Genomic DNA, 17225 nt, shown 5'->3' with positions numbered 1-17225 from the left:
CACATCTCGAATACTGTGTACAGATGTGGTCTCCTCACCTCAAAAAAGATATTCTAGCACTAGAAAAGGTTCAGAAAAGAGCAACTAAAATGATTAAGGGTTTAGAGAGGGTCCCATATGAGGAAAGATTAAAGAGGCTAGGACTCTTCAGTTTGGAAAAGAGAAGACTAAGGGGGGACATGATAGAGGTATATAAAATTATGAGTGATGTTGAGAAAGTGGATAAGGAAAAGTTATTTACTTATTCCCATAATACAAGAACTAGGGGTCACCAAAAGAAATTAATAGGCAGCAGGTTTAAAACAAATAAAAGGAAGTTCTTCTTCACGCAGCGCACAGTCAACTTGTGGAACTCCTTACCTGAGGAGGTTGTGAAGGCTAGGACTATAACAATGTTTAAAAGGGGACTGGATAAATTCATGGTGGCTAAGTCCATAAATGGCTATTAGCCAGGATGGGTAAGAATGGTGTCCCTAGCCTCTGTTCGTCAGAGGATGGAGATGGATGGCAGGAGAGAGATCACTTGATCATTGCCTGTTAGGTTCACTCCCTCTGGGGCACCTGGCATTGGCAACTGTCGGTAGACAGATACTGGGCTAGATGGACCTTTGGTCTGACCCAGTACGGCCTTTCTTATGTTCTTATGTTCCCTTTAAATTAAACAGGGGAAGATTGATCCCAAGTGTGAGAAGTGGAGATACTAATGGGGATATGCAATATAGGTGAAATTCACACTAGAGGACTTAAATGGGGCATAGACCTTGTGTGGGCCCACTACACAGGGGTGAATTTCACTCTACATAATGAACAGCACTTTTTTCGAAAATTGTAAAGTCTCTACACATTGCCTACTTTAAGAGCCAGGAGAGATCCCTGGTGATATAGACCAGGGATGCAATTCTACAATACACACTCCTTCAAGTAGAGCTGGGTGAATATAGCACAAAGAATTCCAATTTTGAGCAACCACTGACACATCACAAAGAGTTGAAGTGAGTTCACCAACCCTTAGCTGAAATGTTTGCATAAAATCTTTCAATATTTTCCCAGTGAACACATTAATAAAATCAGAGCCCACTCATCCATTAAAAATATTCATCACAAATAGTTTCCCCATTCAAGTAAGGATAACTTGCTTGAGTAAGAGTTGGAGGGTTGGATGCCTGAATCTCAGGCCTGTGCCTTTATGGAAAAAAAAAATCCCTCCCTCATACAATAAAATATAGGGCTGCTTTATATTATAGCGTATATAGTCCATTAGTGAAACCACAGGAAAAAGAACCAGGAAAGAGTAACCAGAAGAATTTAATGCATGGTGAGAGGCAGTATAGCCAGCAAGGTCTAGCCCTACTTAGACTGTAAACTTTTGAGGGCAGGGATTGTCTTTTTCTTATGTGTATGTACAGGGCCTAGTGCCATGGTTGAGACTCCTACAGTGTATAATACAAATAATAATAGATGAATAGGTCCTTACCCCCAAAGCACATTTTATCCCATCCTTGTTTAAAAGAATTAATATTGTATAATTTTGCTTCTACCTTTGCTATTAAGGTAAAATCTTTTTGAACTTTTGTCTCCCTTGTTAGGCTGGACACAGCTCTCTAAAGAGCTCATCAGTGTCCCTTCTGGCATTGGTCACAGGGTTTCTCTCAAGCAGTTCTCTGTTTGATGGGCTGAGCCTGCTGCCTCCAGGCTGCTGGGGGATGGCCTGATGAGCTTGATTACTGGAATTTCTGAGAGTGGCTGCCTTCCACATACACAAGGGGGAGCTCATCACCAACCAAAAGGCCCTAGTCTTATCTTGTGCTGCTCTTGCAGTGTTGCCAACTCATGATTTTGTCATGAGTCTCATTATAATTGTTTTCCTTAAAGCCCCAGCTCCTGGAGTCAAGGGGATATGTGATGATTTCAACCTTCATTCTTAAACAAAAAAAGTTTTTAGCCCTCGTGGCTATAGAGAAAGCTTCAAAATGTGAACCCAGTGCACCCGAAAGACTAAATACAATTTTAGAACCTAACTGTAAGTACCTATGGTTGAAATTTTTGCCCTCAATATATTAATTATTGATAACTAATTTTAAAACTGACCTTGAATATATACCATAGCCTTGTGTGTATTATATTATACTTGTATTTTTGTAAACTAGCCATTTTGGCCATAACATGCAACCTTGTGGGAAGCCTCAGTGGAAAGACCAAGACTGAATGACTATCTCACCAAGTCCAGATCAGGGTTGAGGCCCTTGAGCAGGACAGTGTGGGGAAGTTTGCACTTCCTCTATTTATGTTATATTGTTTTGTTAACAGATGTCCTTCTCAAGGTTGTCAATTCAGCACCTTTCATTAACACAAGGAGGAGAGAAAAAGTCCTACAAGAAGCATTTGATTGGCTGACAAAGTTTCCAGTCGTGTGGCTATCCAACATAACTACAGGTTAGGGCAGTGGTTTTCAAACTTTTTTCCTGGTGACCCAGTTGAAGAAAATTGTTGATGCCTGCGACCCAACGGAGCTGGGGATGAGGGGTTGGGGTGCGTGGGGGGGGGGGGGGTCAGGAGTGGGCAGGGGGTTGGGGTGCAGGGTTGGGGCGTGGGCTTACCTTGGGCGGCTCCCAGTCAGCGGCACAGCGGGGGTGCTAAGGCAGGCTTCCTGCCTGTCCTGGCACTGGCACCGCGGACCATGCTGCACCCGGAAGCGGCCAGCAGCAGATCCAGCTCCTAGGTGGAGGCATACAAGGGGCTCCACGCAGCTCTCGCCTGCAGGTACCGCCCCCCCCCCCCAGCTCCCATTTCCCTCCCCGCCCCTCCCACACATACCACCCAAGGACAGTTGGAAAAGAGCCTCAGACAGCATATTTTAAAACCTTTTATATAACAATGTTCAAACGTTCATGGGCCCTTTTCAAACTGGATACACCATGTGTTCTCATTTTCTTTTTTTGCAGACATAATTTACATGGGAAGGGCTTAGACACACTGATGGGTGCTATTAAATACCCTAAAATATACAGAAAATGTGCTGATTAGTTGTGAGTAATAATTTTATACTTGAAAGGTGGCTAGAAAATTAAATGTGACAGTCTTCATTCTAGCACCTTTGATGCCCATATTTTATACTCTTTAGGAAAAATATGTCTCAGGCTAAAATCAATTACCTTTTTATTAATTCTGTTTTTGTAATATTTTCTTTTTCGTTTTTAATAGAGAGGGAAAGGCACTGGTTAATGGTCTCTGGTTTAGAAACAGGAAAATAATTCTCTTGGCTGTCAAACATTGCATAAGAAACACTAGCTTAATTTGAATTTACCAAAGTGCTTTTAGTTTATTATCTCTTGGGTGTACACATTACATTGCAAAATTCATTTTAAATAGCTAGAGAACAAAAAGTCAACCAAATGCATTTAATCTGAAAAAGGATAGGCAATAAACTCTTTCCAGGTAATTTAAATTAATGTGCTACTTCTGTCAGCAAATTCCTAAATGAAATCTTGACAGTTATGTTCACAGAGATTTTCTTTAAAGGAGAAACTAAAAGTAAAATCCAGTTCAAACAGAAGTAGGTTATCCCTTCATCTGATGGCACACCTCTCCGCTAGTCCCATATCCCGCCCATCTGCTGTCATCCCACTTCTGGTATTGTAAATCGTCATCAGAAATGCTGAATCACAAAAACAGATTGTGGGAAACTATTCATGTCAAAGAAATTAATCAACACATCTCAAGCTTTCTTCCTTTATTTTTATTGTCTCTCCCCTTTGGCCCTTGACAAATTGAGACCTATACCTTGAGATACCTAGCTGCTTGTTGAGTTTTAAAAACCAGCTTGGCTCTATATTTAATCTGCGCCAATTAAAATAATTTTCTGCCGAGGGTGTAACTGTTCGATGGGCAAAAAATGAGCACTTTTCAGAACTCACTTTCTGGTTAATATTTTCACACAATAATGAAGACAGGCAAGAAAGAAACCCTTATAAACGTGTTTAATGCCACAACCTTGAACCATTGAGCAAAAGAGGAAAGCACGGAGGTTACACGTCCAAAGCTGTCTTTGCCTTTGAATATTAATCAGTTGCTCTGATTTTAAGGGGGAAAACCCAAACAAATTCAGTTAGAATACAACAGCCTTGCAAAACTGTATTCGCTCGAACACGCGTGGTAATTTTTTTCTTTTTTGTAATGGGCAAGTAAATATCATTCAGTTTTTCATAAAAAAAATTAATAATAAAAAAGGGGATAGAAGACTTGTCCCTGGGCTGGTAAGTTTTCAGGACAATTTTGTAAGATTGCAATGTAACAATAACAGGTGTTGGCTCTACTTAGAGCCAGAAATACTTTCAACACAATTGACTGATGCAATCAGCAATAGCTAACCTTAAATTTAATTGTGATAAAAATCTCACTTAGCTCAGAATGCAGTGAGAAGGCTTTAGACTTGCCTGTGGCCCCTTTTAGGTAATGGAGCTATGAAATCTAAATTATGTGATTAAAATGGCAAGACTATGATTTGTCTCATAAGCCATGTGTGTGGCAGTGTCAAAATTGCCATAAGTGGACAGAATATTTAAAAAAGCTAAATTTAAAGAATTCATGCAAAATAAATTTCTGCAGTGAGTTAGAATATAATGAATACACTCCACCCTTTTCCATCAGTGTCACCTTATAAGCCTTTCACATAGCAGGAACACTATTATTTTGTGGCTTGCACATTTCAACAGCTTGTGAAGTAACACTCTTAATAAGCAATAGATTGTGAAAGTGTGGCCATTAGTATTTAACAGAAAAGAAACTGTTGACATGATGACCTTTGGTGACACTGAAATACAGGAATACTCTAGGCACTACAGAGTTTTTAGTTTGCATAAATTTCCTTTTGATTTGTCTCTCTCTTTCTGTAATAGACCAATATATACTTTTTTAAAAACTGCCAAAATAAGGCAGAATTCTATTTAGTGTCTAAAGCATACAAGGAAGCATCTGAAGGAAGGGGAAATTGTGAGAAGATTTGCTAGAGACGTGCCAAATTTCAATGGCTAAGAAGAAACCAACTTTTACCTTGAAACTGAAAAACATTTTTGAGTTGCTCAGATTAGATTCAAATGGCATTTACTTTATTTTAATAGATTTTGCCTTGTGCCTTAAATTACCATTGTTCATTGTAAATAATGCGACAAACGATGCAGCCATCTAGTAATTCACAATATACTATACTAACAAAGCAAAGCAATCTATAGCTTACCTGTTCCCTGAAAAGAACATAACACATCACCAAGACAAACTCCTTTTGCATTCACATCTATTGAGGTCCTCATAATAGCACCCATTACTGTAGTACCTGATGCCTCCATAAAGTTAATAACCGAAAATCACAATAGGCCAGTAGTCTAGCTTTGCCTCTGCTTCCTCCAAATTTAGAATTCAGCACATTTTAAAATGTCAGAATCATAGCAACAGAACAGATGAGCATGACAACAAATAGGCGGCATACAATTCTACTTTAGGCTATGTTATTGGAAACGAGGTACACTAAACAGTATTAATACCACCCTCTCTTTGAATGTCCTTGTGGCAATACAAGCTGACAATAATGTAATGCCAAAAATGAATATGAAAAATATATTAAAATCCAAAACAGTCAAGAAAACCACTACAATATTATTTTTTAAAGCATTATGTCCACACTATCTGTAGAGTCTGGAAACTGGTGTTTGATAGTTTCTCTTTTAGGAAAACAAAACAAAAAACAAAAAAATACTAAATTTTTGCTCATTGAAACTAACATTCTGGATGTTATTGAATTAAAAAGTCTAATAAAATGGAAGCTATAACTCAAGTGAGGACAAAAGCCCACACCAGATACATCATTCACTACAAACTATGCCTTTTGTCTCATCAAAGAGGGCTAAAATTTTCAAACTTGGGTACCTAAAGTTAAGCACTGAGATCAAAAGGAGTCAAGTGCTCAGAACCTCTGAAAAACCATTCATTTTAGGTACCTATATATTGATATTGGTGCGCAACTTTAGGAAACCCAGCTTTAAAAAAAAATTGGCCCTGAAGCAATGAAATGGTTGAAAGAGTGAAGGAAATCTTAAGATTGCTACTTGTTTACTAAGAAGCAGAATACTGGAGATAAAAATGTCATACTGAAAAATTGATAGTGCACAATCTTGACTGAGCCGCACTGTCAGGGAGTGAAGGAGGGACAGAGGAGCATCCCCTTCCAGGGGGTAGAGAGATTCTCTTTCACAAACACCTCTGTGACCCCTCCCACCATCCCCAAACTTTCCCACCTGTCAAGAGAATTAAAAGAAAACTCTGAATTTCAATCCAGTGTTTTGAGGCCTCCTCAATGTGTATTTCCATATGAGGGTATAATTTTGGCCCCAATCCCCCTTATGGTAGCCCTTTGATAAGTACCATATTTATTGTTCAGAATAAATGAAAGGTCTGATTCTCCACTAAGATCAGTTTAAAACAGGAGTAACTCCTCTAAAGTCTTTGAAGGACTGGTGCGAGAGGTAAATCAGGCCCCAGCATCTCTGCTTTAATAGTATAAAAAAATTAGAAATTAGTATCCTAAATAAGACTACCCCATATTACATGGAGTACCAAACACATGCTTTGCTTATAGATGCTTCAATTGCAGTATTGGTGAAGAAAATAAGGAAAGTTTGCTCACCAGCAAGAATAATTATGCACAGTAACGCTTCAGTCCTTGAAAGTGATGTGCATGAGTGGAAGCCTGATATAGTTGCTCCCTTTTTTTTTTTTTTTTTTTTAAGACAGTCTAGTCATAATTAGCTCATACCTAGTTTCACTCAAGACCATGGCAATAATTCCATTGGCTTCAACGGGACAGGAATTTGGTCCAATTTTGCAGTTTGGGTTTTTTTCCTCAACGACTTGCTTTTGAAAATATTTTTAGGCTTAGTTTTTTAGAAGTACTGTGTATTGTATCTACAATCTAGCAACTTCACAGAAAAAACTGTTTGGTAATTTAGGCACTTTTCCCATATACCTTAATTTTTATTGTTTTCTGGTTCCATTGGACAGAGTTTACACATCAAAATTGAACAATTTGATTTATTTAAAATTCACCTCAAAATGCATTGTATTTAGTTTTTTTTTTTTTTTGTTAAAAAAGAACATTCAAAGCATCAAAATATTACTAATTTAAAAAGAACCCTTGTTAAGAATAAAACAGTTTACATACTGTAGGTTGGAAAAAAGCCTATGGTAGATTAGGCACAGTACTAAGGCCAGCATGACAGAAAACAAGACTAACACACTCATTCAACATGTAAAAGGTCTGGACAAAAAGAGAGAGTTTATTTAAAGGTATCTGTGTAAAAAAAAGTGTTAGTAAATTTTCAATCCAGACATAATTAATAAATTTAAGTCATTTATGTACTTGAAGAAAATCTATTTTCTTCCTGACAGCTAAATTATGGTTCTAAACCAAGGCAGAGTATTATTTGGAACTGGGATAGTGAATAAAAAGGATCACAGTACACAAAGCTTTAAATCCTGTACCAGGAAAAAGCAACAAGGGGATCAGTTAGGTATAGTATCTATTTTATAAAAAACAGATATAAAATATCAGTTGCATAGGGATCTAAATATAAGGCAAAGCAGAAGATTAAGTAAAATAAAGATTGTAGAAAGGGCACTATAGTGTCAAAACATAGTATTTCCATTTGAATTACTATCTAATTCAAAATCACAGTATCGTGCTAGTACTACAAACAGAGAATGTCAAACTGTCCCATTAATTTCAAATTGAAAACCAACATTAGGACTTCTAAGAAATATAAAACTAAGTTCATTGTCTAAACCTGATCAGTGTATTAGCACAACAGTGCTTGGTACGTACCTGATTATTTATATATTCTACCTTCTGTAAATAATATCAAGGTTACTACTTGTTAATAAGTGTGAGATCACAACATTACTGCATGCCATCAGTGGTTTGCAGGTTTACTCAACAATTAATTATTCAGTCTTTAAAAGTGTAAGATCCCACCCTGCAGAATCTTCACCCAATGAACACAGAACAGTCATTAATAAAATACATTAGACATTCCACCACTAATAACTAATGTTTAAGCCATGTTGCTAGATCCTAAAACCAATATAGTTCATTATTATTAACTCACAGCAATTTTTGTTAGGAAGGTAACCTGTAGACTTCCAAATATTCTTTGCATGTATTAAATATAAAAACAGTATGTAACTATCGTTTATTTCTTGACATTTCAAGTAGATTATTAAACTGTGACACTACTTCTGCTAAATCATTTCTAAGTTGTTAACATGAAGTTCAAACATTAATTTCCATATCTACAAGTAGCTTAATTAACCTAGAATTGTAATGTATAGTAGTGTAAGAAAAAATTCTCAAAATGAATTCGTCATTAAAATTCATTAACTGGGAATACCTGAACCAACATTTTAACTGAAAAAGTGCATAAACATAGTAATACTACAAATATGTTAAATGAAGAACAAAAGGTTTTCTGGGAGCCAAGCAATACTATTTTTACACATTATTTACATTTGATGACCACAGGGCACAATTTAGGATCTTAAGATTTCTTTGATGTATTTAAAACGTCCTCTGACTTAGATTTCTTTGATAAATTTTAAGCGTTCTTCCATCGATTCATTCTGGAAGCAACACACCAGTGAATTGCCAAGTACTGTTCAGTCAAGCAACATGGCAGTTATGGTTCTGTATTTCATCAAAATTCATTGGGATAAATGATACTTCTTTTGTTCTTTGAGGAATAGTAGAATTTTCATTTTACACTTTTAGTTGGGGTTTCAGATTCTGTAGACTGCCTCCCATCAGTCCATGCTTCTCGCGTGCTCTTCAGTGCTAGTGTTTTCTGTTGGTCAACCACAACATAATCCACTCTTTCATCTGCCACACTGCTCCCTGAACCACTGCTTTTTTTCTGGAAAGGGGAGAGTGAGAAAAAGGCAAGTTAACGTATATTTACAATAAAATGAAGCCAGGTTCATTTGCAATAGAGCTATGAATGTAATAAGTATTTAAAAAAAAATAATACTACATACACAGAGTACTACCTACTCTATTCAACATATTGCATGTGTTTTTGTTGAACATAATCTCACTTATGCTTGAGGACAATAAAACACTGAAAGACATCTCTGATAAAAACTTAGACTTTGTAACAAGACATCAGGCAACACTGATGATCATGTATCATAGCGCTCAATTTTGCTGATACTGGAAAAAATACAAATGAGGGTTGAGAGCTGTAGGGAAATCCGAGTGGGAAGGTATAATCATAGAATCGTAGGATTGGAAGGGAACTCGAGAAGTCATCTAGTCCAGTTCCCTGCACTCATGGCAGGACTAAGTATTATCTAGGCCATTGATACAAACACAGCCTGCTTAAGATTTTATTTTAATAGCTCCCAGTTATACGAGATAAGGCTTGTATAAAATACTAAGATTCAGGATTCCAGGGAAGAAATCCCAAGAGAGAAAATACTTGATCTACTGTGCACTCATTGAAAGTTAAACCGAAACTTCGCTACGTGTACTGAAGTTGTAGACACAGGCACTTCCCATACTGATAAACTACAATGACAGTTATGTGATGCGAGATCTGTGTAACTCTCAGAAAGAGATTGTGAGTAAAGTTGATCAAGGATTTGACTTCTCTTATCATGCCTTGACAGACCAAGGTAATAGCCCCATGCAAATCTGTCATTAGGATATATTATAGCTTTGCCAGAAGGGTGCAATATTGCTTCCATGACTGGCCACAATAGATATCTGCTAGCTAATCAGGGCGAAGCTGCTGGGCTGCTTTTCTTTTTCATTGAGTCGGATAATCCAATCTAAATTTGCAACAACTCATACATTCTTCATGCAGCTCAGTTCTGTACATCAGATCAACCTTCTTTTGAACAGTCATTTTGTTTACCTTACGAGGTGGAGTAGATTTCCCAGAATCTAGATCCAGATCTAAGTATTCGACTTGTTTATCTCCTTTGGGTTTTACCCTAGGGCTACTTCCTCCATCAAGACTGTTGCTGCCGAACAAAATCTGAAATTATAATGAAAAATAATCAAGTCAACAACAATGAACATTCGAACATTCTGCTCAGTCTATTAAACACTATCTATAGAGTCAAGATTTTGGAACTCATCAAGGAGATCTCCTGGTCTGGTAAATAATTCATATTTTATAGCCTATTATTAATGATCTAACAATATTCTAAACAAAAATTAGGTTTAACTAATGTTGATCTTGGGACACAGAGTCAAAAGACAGGGGAAAAAAATCAAGTTTCAGGTAGACACTCCAAAAAGATTGTGTCTAATTCCTACATATGAGTGAGCTAAGGACAGTCTATGGATTTTCTGATTGGCACTCTGTGTCTCGAGTTTAACATTATTTAAGTAAAGAATTTTGTATTTCACTATATCACTATTAATAGTCATTTGATAAAAACTCAGCCTTACAATACCGGTAAAGTTTTGAAAAAAATCTTTTGCATTTCATTCAAAAACTATCATAATAACTAATATGAAAATCCAAAAGAATTATTCAGTTGATAAAACTGCAGGATTAATCTAACTCTAGAAAATTTGGACAGGGCTGCCTAAAATGAACTAAATTGTATTGCATGAACCTAGTTTTCAATTAGCCCAGATTTTTACCACCTCACCTCCTCTGTCCTCTCCCAGCCTGATCCCTCCCTCTTAACAGGTGTTATAGGAACAGTACAATAGAAGGACTCTTCTCTAAAAGATAAAGAAAAAAAAAAGGAAGACAGAGGGCAGCAGTCAGCAAAAAATGAAGAGCAAGGCAGAAGGAAAGACAGGGTAAGGCTGACAGCAACTTGAAAGAAAATGCTGAATATTGCTCATTTAACTAAATTAAACAGAAATATGACACGTAGGAACAAGATACATTAAAGTAAATGACAGGAAAGGATGAGAAAATTATGGACCCTTTTTTAAGTTGTAAAGTTTCCAAAAACTTTATATAATCAGTGCATTTTATAAACCTAAAGCTTTGTAGCCATCTCAAGATCACTGGGAAAACCCCCCAATGCTTAAAGAGTTAATTTAGGGGGGTGGTTCTGTTCTGTTTTTTTTTTTATTCCATTACACAATTTATTCCATTATCACCAATGCCTTTAACAGTAGGAGGTAACATGGACAAACAAAAATGGCTAGGATTAAAAAAACTGAGCCAATTAAGCATCTGAGTTGTTTGTTAGGAACTTCTTTGAAAGGGTTTACTATATTTCATTTATAAAATACAAGTTTTATTGTCTGTATCATTGTTTCTGGCATGTGTAATAGCATATTACTCTTTATATAGAAAAGGGTCTATATTTCACACAATTACACAAACAGGATGTGTCCAATAAAAACAAAAACCAAAGTCTTAAAATATAATTAAAAGAAAAACAAAAGGGATTTGGTACCATAATCTAGAAGAATGAGAGATGTAAGACAGTAGAAAATTTTATAAGCAATGGGCCAGTCCTTTAGATATGAAATTAAACACATTCATTTAAGTTTTAAAATTAAATTTCTTAAGTGGCATCTTGGTCTAGTGGCTTGAACACAGAATCAGCAAACAGAAATGCCTGATTTCTAATTCTGATTCTGCTACTGATTTGCTGCATGGCTAAAGGTAATTCACAATCACTGTGTCTCAATTTCTCCAGCTGTAAAATGGAATATATCACTGCTTACTTACCAGGAACTCCTTCACAAGGCTGTTGTGAGGATCAGTTAATGCCTGCACAGTGCTTTCAAATATTACTATTTGTATTTTAATTCCTACTAAATAAGAATCTAAGCAACACTTAGATATTAAGTGATGAGCACTATGTAAAAAAATTAAAATAGCTAAGATGGGCCTGAGTTGAAAAGTTTGGCTACAGATGATATGAACTTTCCCAAAGTTCAATGGTGCTCTGAACTATATTTTGGTTTAGGAAAGTACTACCTTTTATTTTAAAATAGAAGCAAGAATTTGCAGTAGCATTTGGGAAAAACATGCATCACTCATGATACATTTCAGTGAACACCTAAACATAATGTACACACAGCTAACAACTTCTGTACTGTATCTGATGTGAGCAAGTGAAATGAAATTTAATTCACTTTTGCTAACAATTTCTTGGATGACTATACTGAAAGCAAAAAGCTATCTGAAGAAAAAAGTAGACAATATAATCATTATCATTTTATCTTGAATATAAAATATCTCCTTTTAAAAAAAAAAAAGAAGTATAATAAACATATACATATTTTTAGAAAAACTTGAACAAGAAATATCAGTGGAGATTTCTTATGACTTTTTTGTTCCTTCCGTGGTTCTTGCAATGTTTACTTGCAACATTCCTTTTTCAAAAGGACTCTGGAGTGGCTTGAGAACACTAGCATTATTTATATCCACTGAAACAGATTACTTACTGACACGTAGCCCAGGAACAAAGATTACAGAAAGGAAGAGACAGAAACCTTGGGAAAGAACATATTTTAAACCACTTTGTCCAAAAGGTGTCCTACTCTCAACATATATTGTGGACATACTAACCTTCCTCTTTATTGAACAACTCTACTCTTAACATTCTCACTGCTACAGTGTTAAAACAAAGCTAAAATTCTATAAAGATAAATGGGTTTTGGTTTTGATGCAGAAAATGGAAAGAAAGGTTTGTTGACTGAAGAAGGATTTGTGTTTGCATAATTTAAAAGTAAGGACTGCACAGGAAGAGAGTAGTTAAGATGTAGATTTTACATACTGAGTCTTCAGTGGACTGATTTGGATTCATGGGTACATAATTCTCTTCACTGTCGTGCGAGTCACTGCTGGAAGTTGTGCTATGAACTGAATCCGGTCTGGGAGACATAGGAAACCTGGAGGAGCTAATTACCAGGAATTATTTTACAAACAATCAAACTAGAATATTTTAAAACTCCTGGTAAACAAAAAAAAAAAAGTATATTAGAGCTTAAACTCTTATTTGTCAGCTTTACCAGGGTTGAGTTTTCTGGTTATACATTGTCTTTTTTATTTAACAAATGATACCAAACAACATAAATACATAGAGCTGACACATGCTTGCGCACATGGCTGCGCTTGTGTACACACACACACACACACACACACACACACACACACACACACACACACACACACACACACACACACACACACACACACACACACACACAGGAAATCTCAGTCTCTGCTAGAGAGGCTGAAAAAGGAAAGATTGCAGATATATTTATTAATGCTCCAGTAAAAAGAAAATAAATCCTCTAAAGTAAGAAAAGCTAAGAGACTTACTCTCGTGCAAAACTTCGGGTGATAGGAGATCTAACTGGGGCTTGCAATTCTTCCCATTCTGGCAGAGGTTTTATTTCTAGTGGAGCTGGTTTTGCTATATAAAAAACAAACAAACAAACAATCTTAAAGCACAGAACATTTGAAAACAAATCCAAATTCAGCAGCTATTCTAAGGCCAACAATGCACAGAAATCAATATAATTACTTTTATTTTAAGTTGCCACTGAGTAAAAGATTTGCATATAAACCCCAAAATACACTTATCAGGAAATGTTCATTTCTGAAAAAGGTTTCTGAACCACTGTCTGTATTATAAACTTTCCAAAATAATTATGATGTTGTTAGTAATGAGTGCTACCACTATTAGAAAATTTTGAAAGGTGAATATTAACGTGTGATTCTATTCTGAAAAGGGAATCTGAAAATGGCACTCTAGGATTCTATGTTTATTGTGCCACAAAGACTCATCAAATTGGCTCAGTTTACAAGTAAAAGGTAGGGTTGGTTGGTTGCTAGCCTTTTATTTAAAAATTGCCAGTCCTGCAAACTCTAGATCTGAAATATTTTCTTGGCTCATACACCTTTGTCAATAATAAAGACTCTGCAGACCCAATTCTGCATTCACTTACACATTTGCAATCCCATTGTTAAGGCTGCAGAGGTGAAAGTGAGGGCCCTTTAACTGGAATTTAGTTAACAAAATTGATGAGGCATGAGTCATAATAGAATCCAGCTCAGTCTTCCATAGGTGATTTAGTTCTCTGTACTGCTTAACTTGAGAGAAAAGCAGAAGAAACATACCAGCACCATTAACATCAGATGATAGGATTCTGAGTAAGGTGCATTTTTACACAATTTTCAGAGCTTAAACTAAAACGGAAATTAAATTTAAGTGATTTTGAGTTGTAAAAAACCCAATGGATTTCTGTACTGCAAGACTTATAGGGAAGTCTATTTATCATCAATCTTAATTTCTATCATACTTGACATTTAAAAATTCAAATATTATTTTGAGAAGGTAGTTATGAAATTATTATGAACGCTATTAGAGTTTTTTCACAAAAAACCCCCCAAAATTAAATATCAGCTACACAGGATTGTTGACAGCCCATCTGACTGCTCCAAGACCAACGTACTTACCAATATCAAACTTCAGCCAGTTTAAAACTAGTTCATACACAGTGAAACCTGTCAAAGTGACCACTTGTGGGACTCACAAAAATCAATTGCTTAACAGAGGTGGTCTTATAAGGGGGAGCAGAACTGTACTCATTTCAACTAGGGGGACTATTTTGAGGCAGTATTAGGATAAAGGGTTATCTAAAAAGGTCAGCCCTTGGTACAAATTTCTATGTAATTTTTTTTTTAATTGAAATGTTACAGATAAGTGATTATTGGATTTAATCGCACCAAACTGTTCTCTACTGCAGTTAAAATGCAGTAGAGTCACCTACATGTAGCTCAAGAGGTATCAGCATACATCAGTAACTTACAATGAACATCAGAACGTACTCTGCCACCTTAATTCATGCTTAGCAGCAATTTATTTATCAGGTAGTCCCATTGATTTAAAAAAAAATCCCAATAATTTATTTCCGTGAATTACTTAAGGAATAAGGTACTACTCAACCTGAGCTAGGGTGGCAGAACTGAACCTTACCTAAGCAACAAATATGCTACCGGATGAGTGGCTATGGTGGATACCAGCACAGCCCAAGTGCTTTATAAGGCATGAGGCTGAATGGCAGCTACACTCAACAGCCCAAGTACAACTACTGTATCTTTAAAAATGCAGTAAGGTCTTGATCCAAAGCCCAATGAAATCAGCAAGATTCAGTCTATCAATTTAAATGGACTTTTGATCAGGCTTTAAATGCACCTGATGAAGCATGCTTTAAAAAAAAAAAAAAAAAAAAGTTTGACATTTGTAATTTGTCCTACCCCATGTGACTGTACTGGATACCAACACAGTTAGTGTCTACAATAAACCTGTCAGACTCCACCTTCGTAATGCTCATTTAAAAAATATAAATGAAATCGCTGTACTAATAGTCAGTCACAGGATCAATCTCTTTGACTGCACCTTGACATTTAGCTAACAGCAGATTATTAACTTGCGACATTTATGTTCTCTCTTAATTAGAAGTTCTTTCAAACAACATACTGGTAGATCACATACCCTTGTTTCTAAATAAACAGATACAAAATTAAATCTGAAATATGAGCAGCTATAAACTGAACAGAACAAAACTTGTATGTATAAGTGTTAATTTCTGGTAAATCTTTACTTATACTATTCAGGATGTAAGAATGTTTTCCCCTGCATGGGAAACACTTCTGATTAGCAAGTAAAATGTGTCCAATATCTTAGATTACAACATTAGCAGTGACAATGCTTTATTACAGTTTAACCTTTAAAAGAAACATACTTTTTTTTTTTTTTTAAACAAAGCCCCATACAACATGCAGTGCTATAGTACATACCCTTTCTTCTTGTAGCAAAGTCACCTATGGTTTGTGAATCAGTTCGCTCTAAACCATGTGGTTTAGGTCTTAAAATTTTAGGACTTTGACCTAATTGGTAAAAAGAAGACTCTCTTAATATAATATTCGTTTTATAATTGGAAAAATGGAATTCTGTAAATAAGCAGCAGAACCCCTTGCAGAAAGGCTAACTGCATAAGCATAAGCAAGCTGCTGAGGGAGAGTTTTACAGCCCAGCTAGGTCTCATGCCAGGGTTTAAGCACAACACTTTAAAGGAACAAAACATTGCATGCAAGAAGCTTGTCTGAAGCAAGTAAGAGGTATCTAAAAGGTAGAAAGCTATTAAAAAAAAAAAAAAAGACATTTCTGTTGAATTACAATTTTTAAAAGTAGTTTTGTATAAAAAATTGCCATGTTAGAGGAACATTTAAGAAGATATGGAAAATGATTATCCTTTAAAATTTAGGTTAAAATGAAATTGTAAAAGATAGTTTACATGAATTTCCACTATATTAATCCTTAAAAACCAACAAAGTCCCTTTATTTTTGTTCCAGATAAGTCTTTTGGGAGTCTTTTTCATACTATATTTGCTGACCTGTCTCAAGCTTCCTTCTGACCCTGAGAAAGCAGACATGACTTTCTCTTAGTGTCAAAGTCATTCTGTAGAGGACTAATTCCAGGTTTAATTCTGGGCCATGGGCTGTGATATAAACTTAAGTCTGCATATGTCCGATCCAGAAGAACTCTCATTGATGTTAACATTAGGTCTGCATAAAGAGCTAGAGTAGATCGACTGTGGCTATGCTGATGTTATAAAGAACGCCAAACGTTTCAGATCTGGGTTCCTAAAGACAGGCTCCTGAATCCATATTTAGGAACGCAAATAAAAAAGTGTCCTAATTTTCAGAGGCGCTTACTACCCGCTGCTCCCACTTATTTTATACCTCACTTTAGGCACTCAGGTTTGAACAATTTGGCACAAACTTTTCCTACAGCTATTTATTATTCAGTATCTTACTGTTGTATTCATAGATATTGTTATATTCGGATGACATGCTGCCCTTTATGACCACTGTATTTTTGACCTTTGTTTCTCTTTCTTACCCATCTTCCTTTCTCTGGTTCTCCTCTCCCAACCTTGTCTTTGTCTCTCTCCTTCTTTTGCCCCTCTGCATTGTTCTCCCTGGAGCAAATCCCAAATCTTCCCCCTCCCTCCATGGGCTTCATTACCATTCCCTTCCCTGTCCTAGCTGCTCAAAGGGGGGGAGTGATAGCTCAGTGGTTTGAGCATTGGCCTGCTAAACGCAGGGTTATGAGTTCAATCCTTGAGGGGGCCATTTAGGGATCTGGGGCAAAAATCTGTCTGGGGATTGGTCCTGCTTTGAGC

At 36.2% G+C, this 17225-nt stretch overlaps 1 protein-coding gene across 2 annotated transcripts in view; it reads right to left on the bottom strand.

The window, feature by feature from the left end:
* Window positions 1–8795: 8795 nt before the first annotated feature.
* GAB1 (GRB2 associated binding protein 1) overlaps window positions 8796–17225 on the bottom strand; it is a 139600-nt gene continuing 131170 nt past the window's right edge. The window contains exons 7-11 of one of the 2 annotated variants that reach the window (XM_065405352.1): window positions 15837–15926; window positions 13353–13446; window positions 12805–12928; window positions 9957–10079; window positions 8796–8954 (exon numbers count right to left, since the gene is read on the bottom strand). In XM_065405352.1, the coding sequence (XP_065261424.1) occupies window positions 8796–8954; window positions 9957–10079; window positions 12805–12928; window positions 13353–13446; window positions 15837–15926 (590 nt within the window). The remainder of the gene's footprint in view (window positions 8955–9956; window positions 10080–12804; window positions 12929–13352; window positions 13447–15836; window positions 15927–17225) is intronic. The other variant, XM_065405353.1, reaches the window with a different exon arrangement.

The sequence above is a fragment of the Emys orbicularis genome, chromosome 5 (assembly GCF_028017835.1).
Source record: "Emys orbicularis isolate rEmyOrb1 chromosome 5, rEmyOrb1.hap1, whole genome shotgun sequence".
In the NCBI taxonomy this organism is placed as follows: domain Eukaryota; kingdom Metazoa; phylum Chordata; order Testudines; family Emydidae; genus Emys; species Emys orbicularis.
This window is presented reverse-complemented; position numbering and strand designations above follow the sequence as displayed.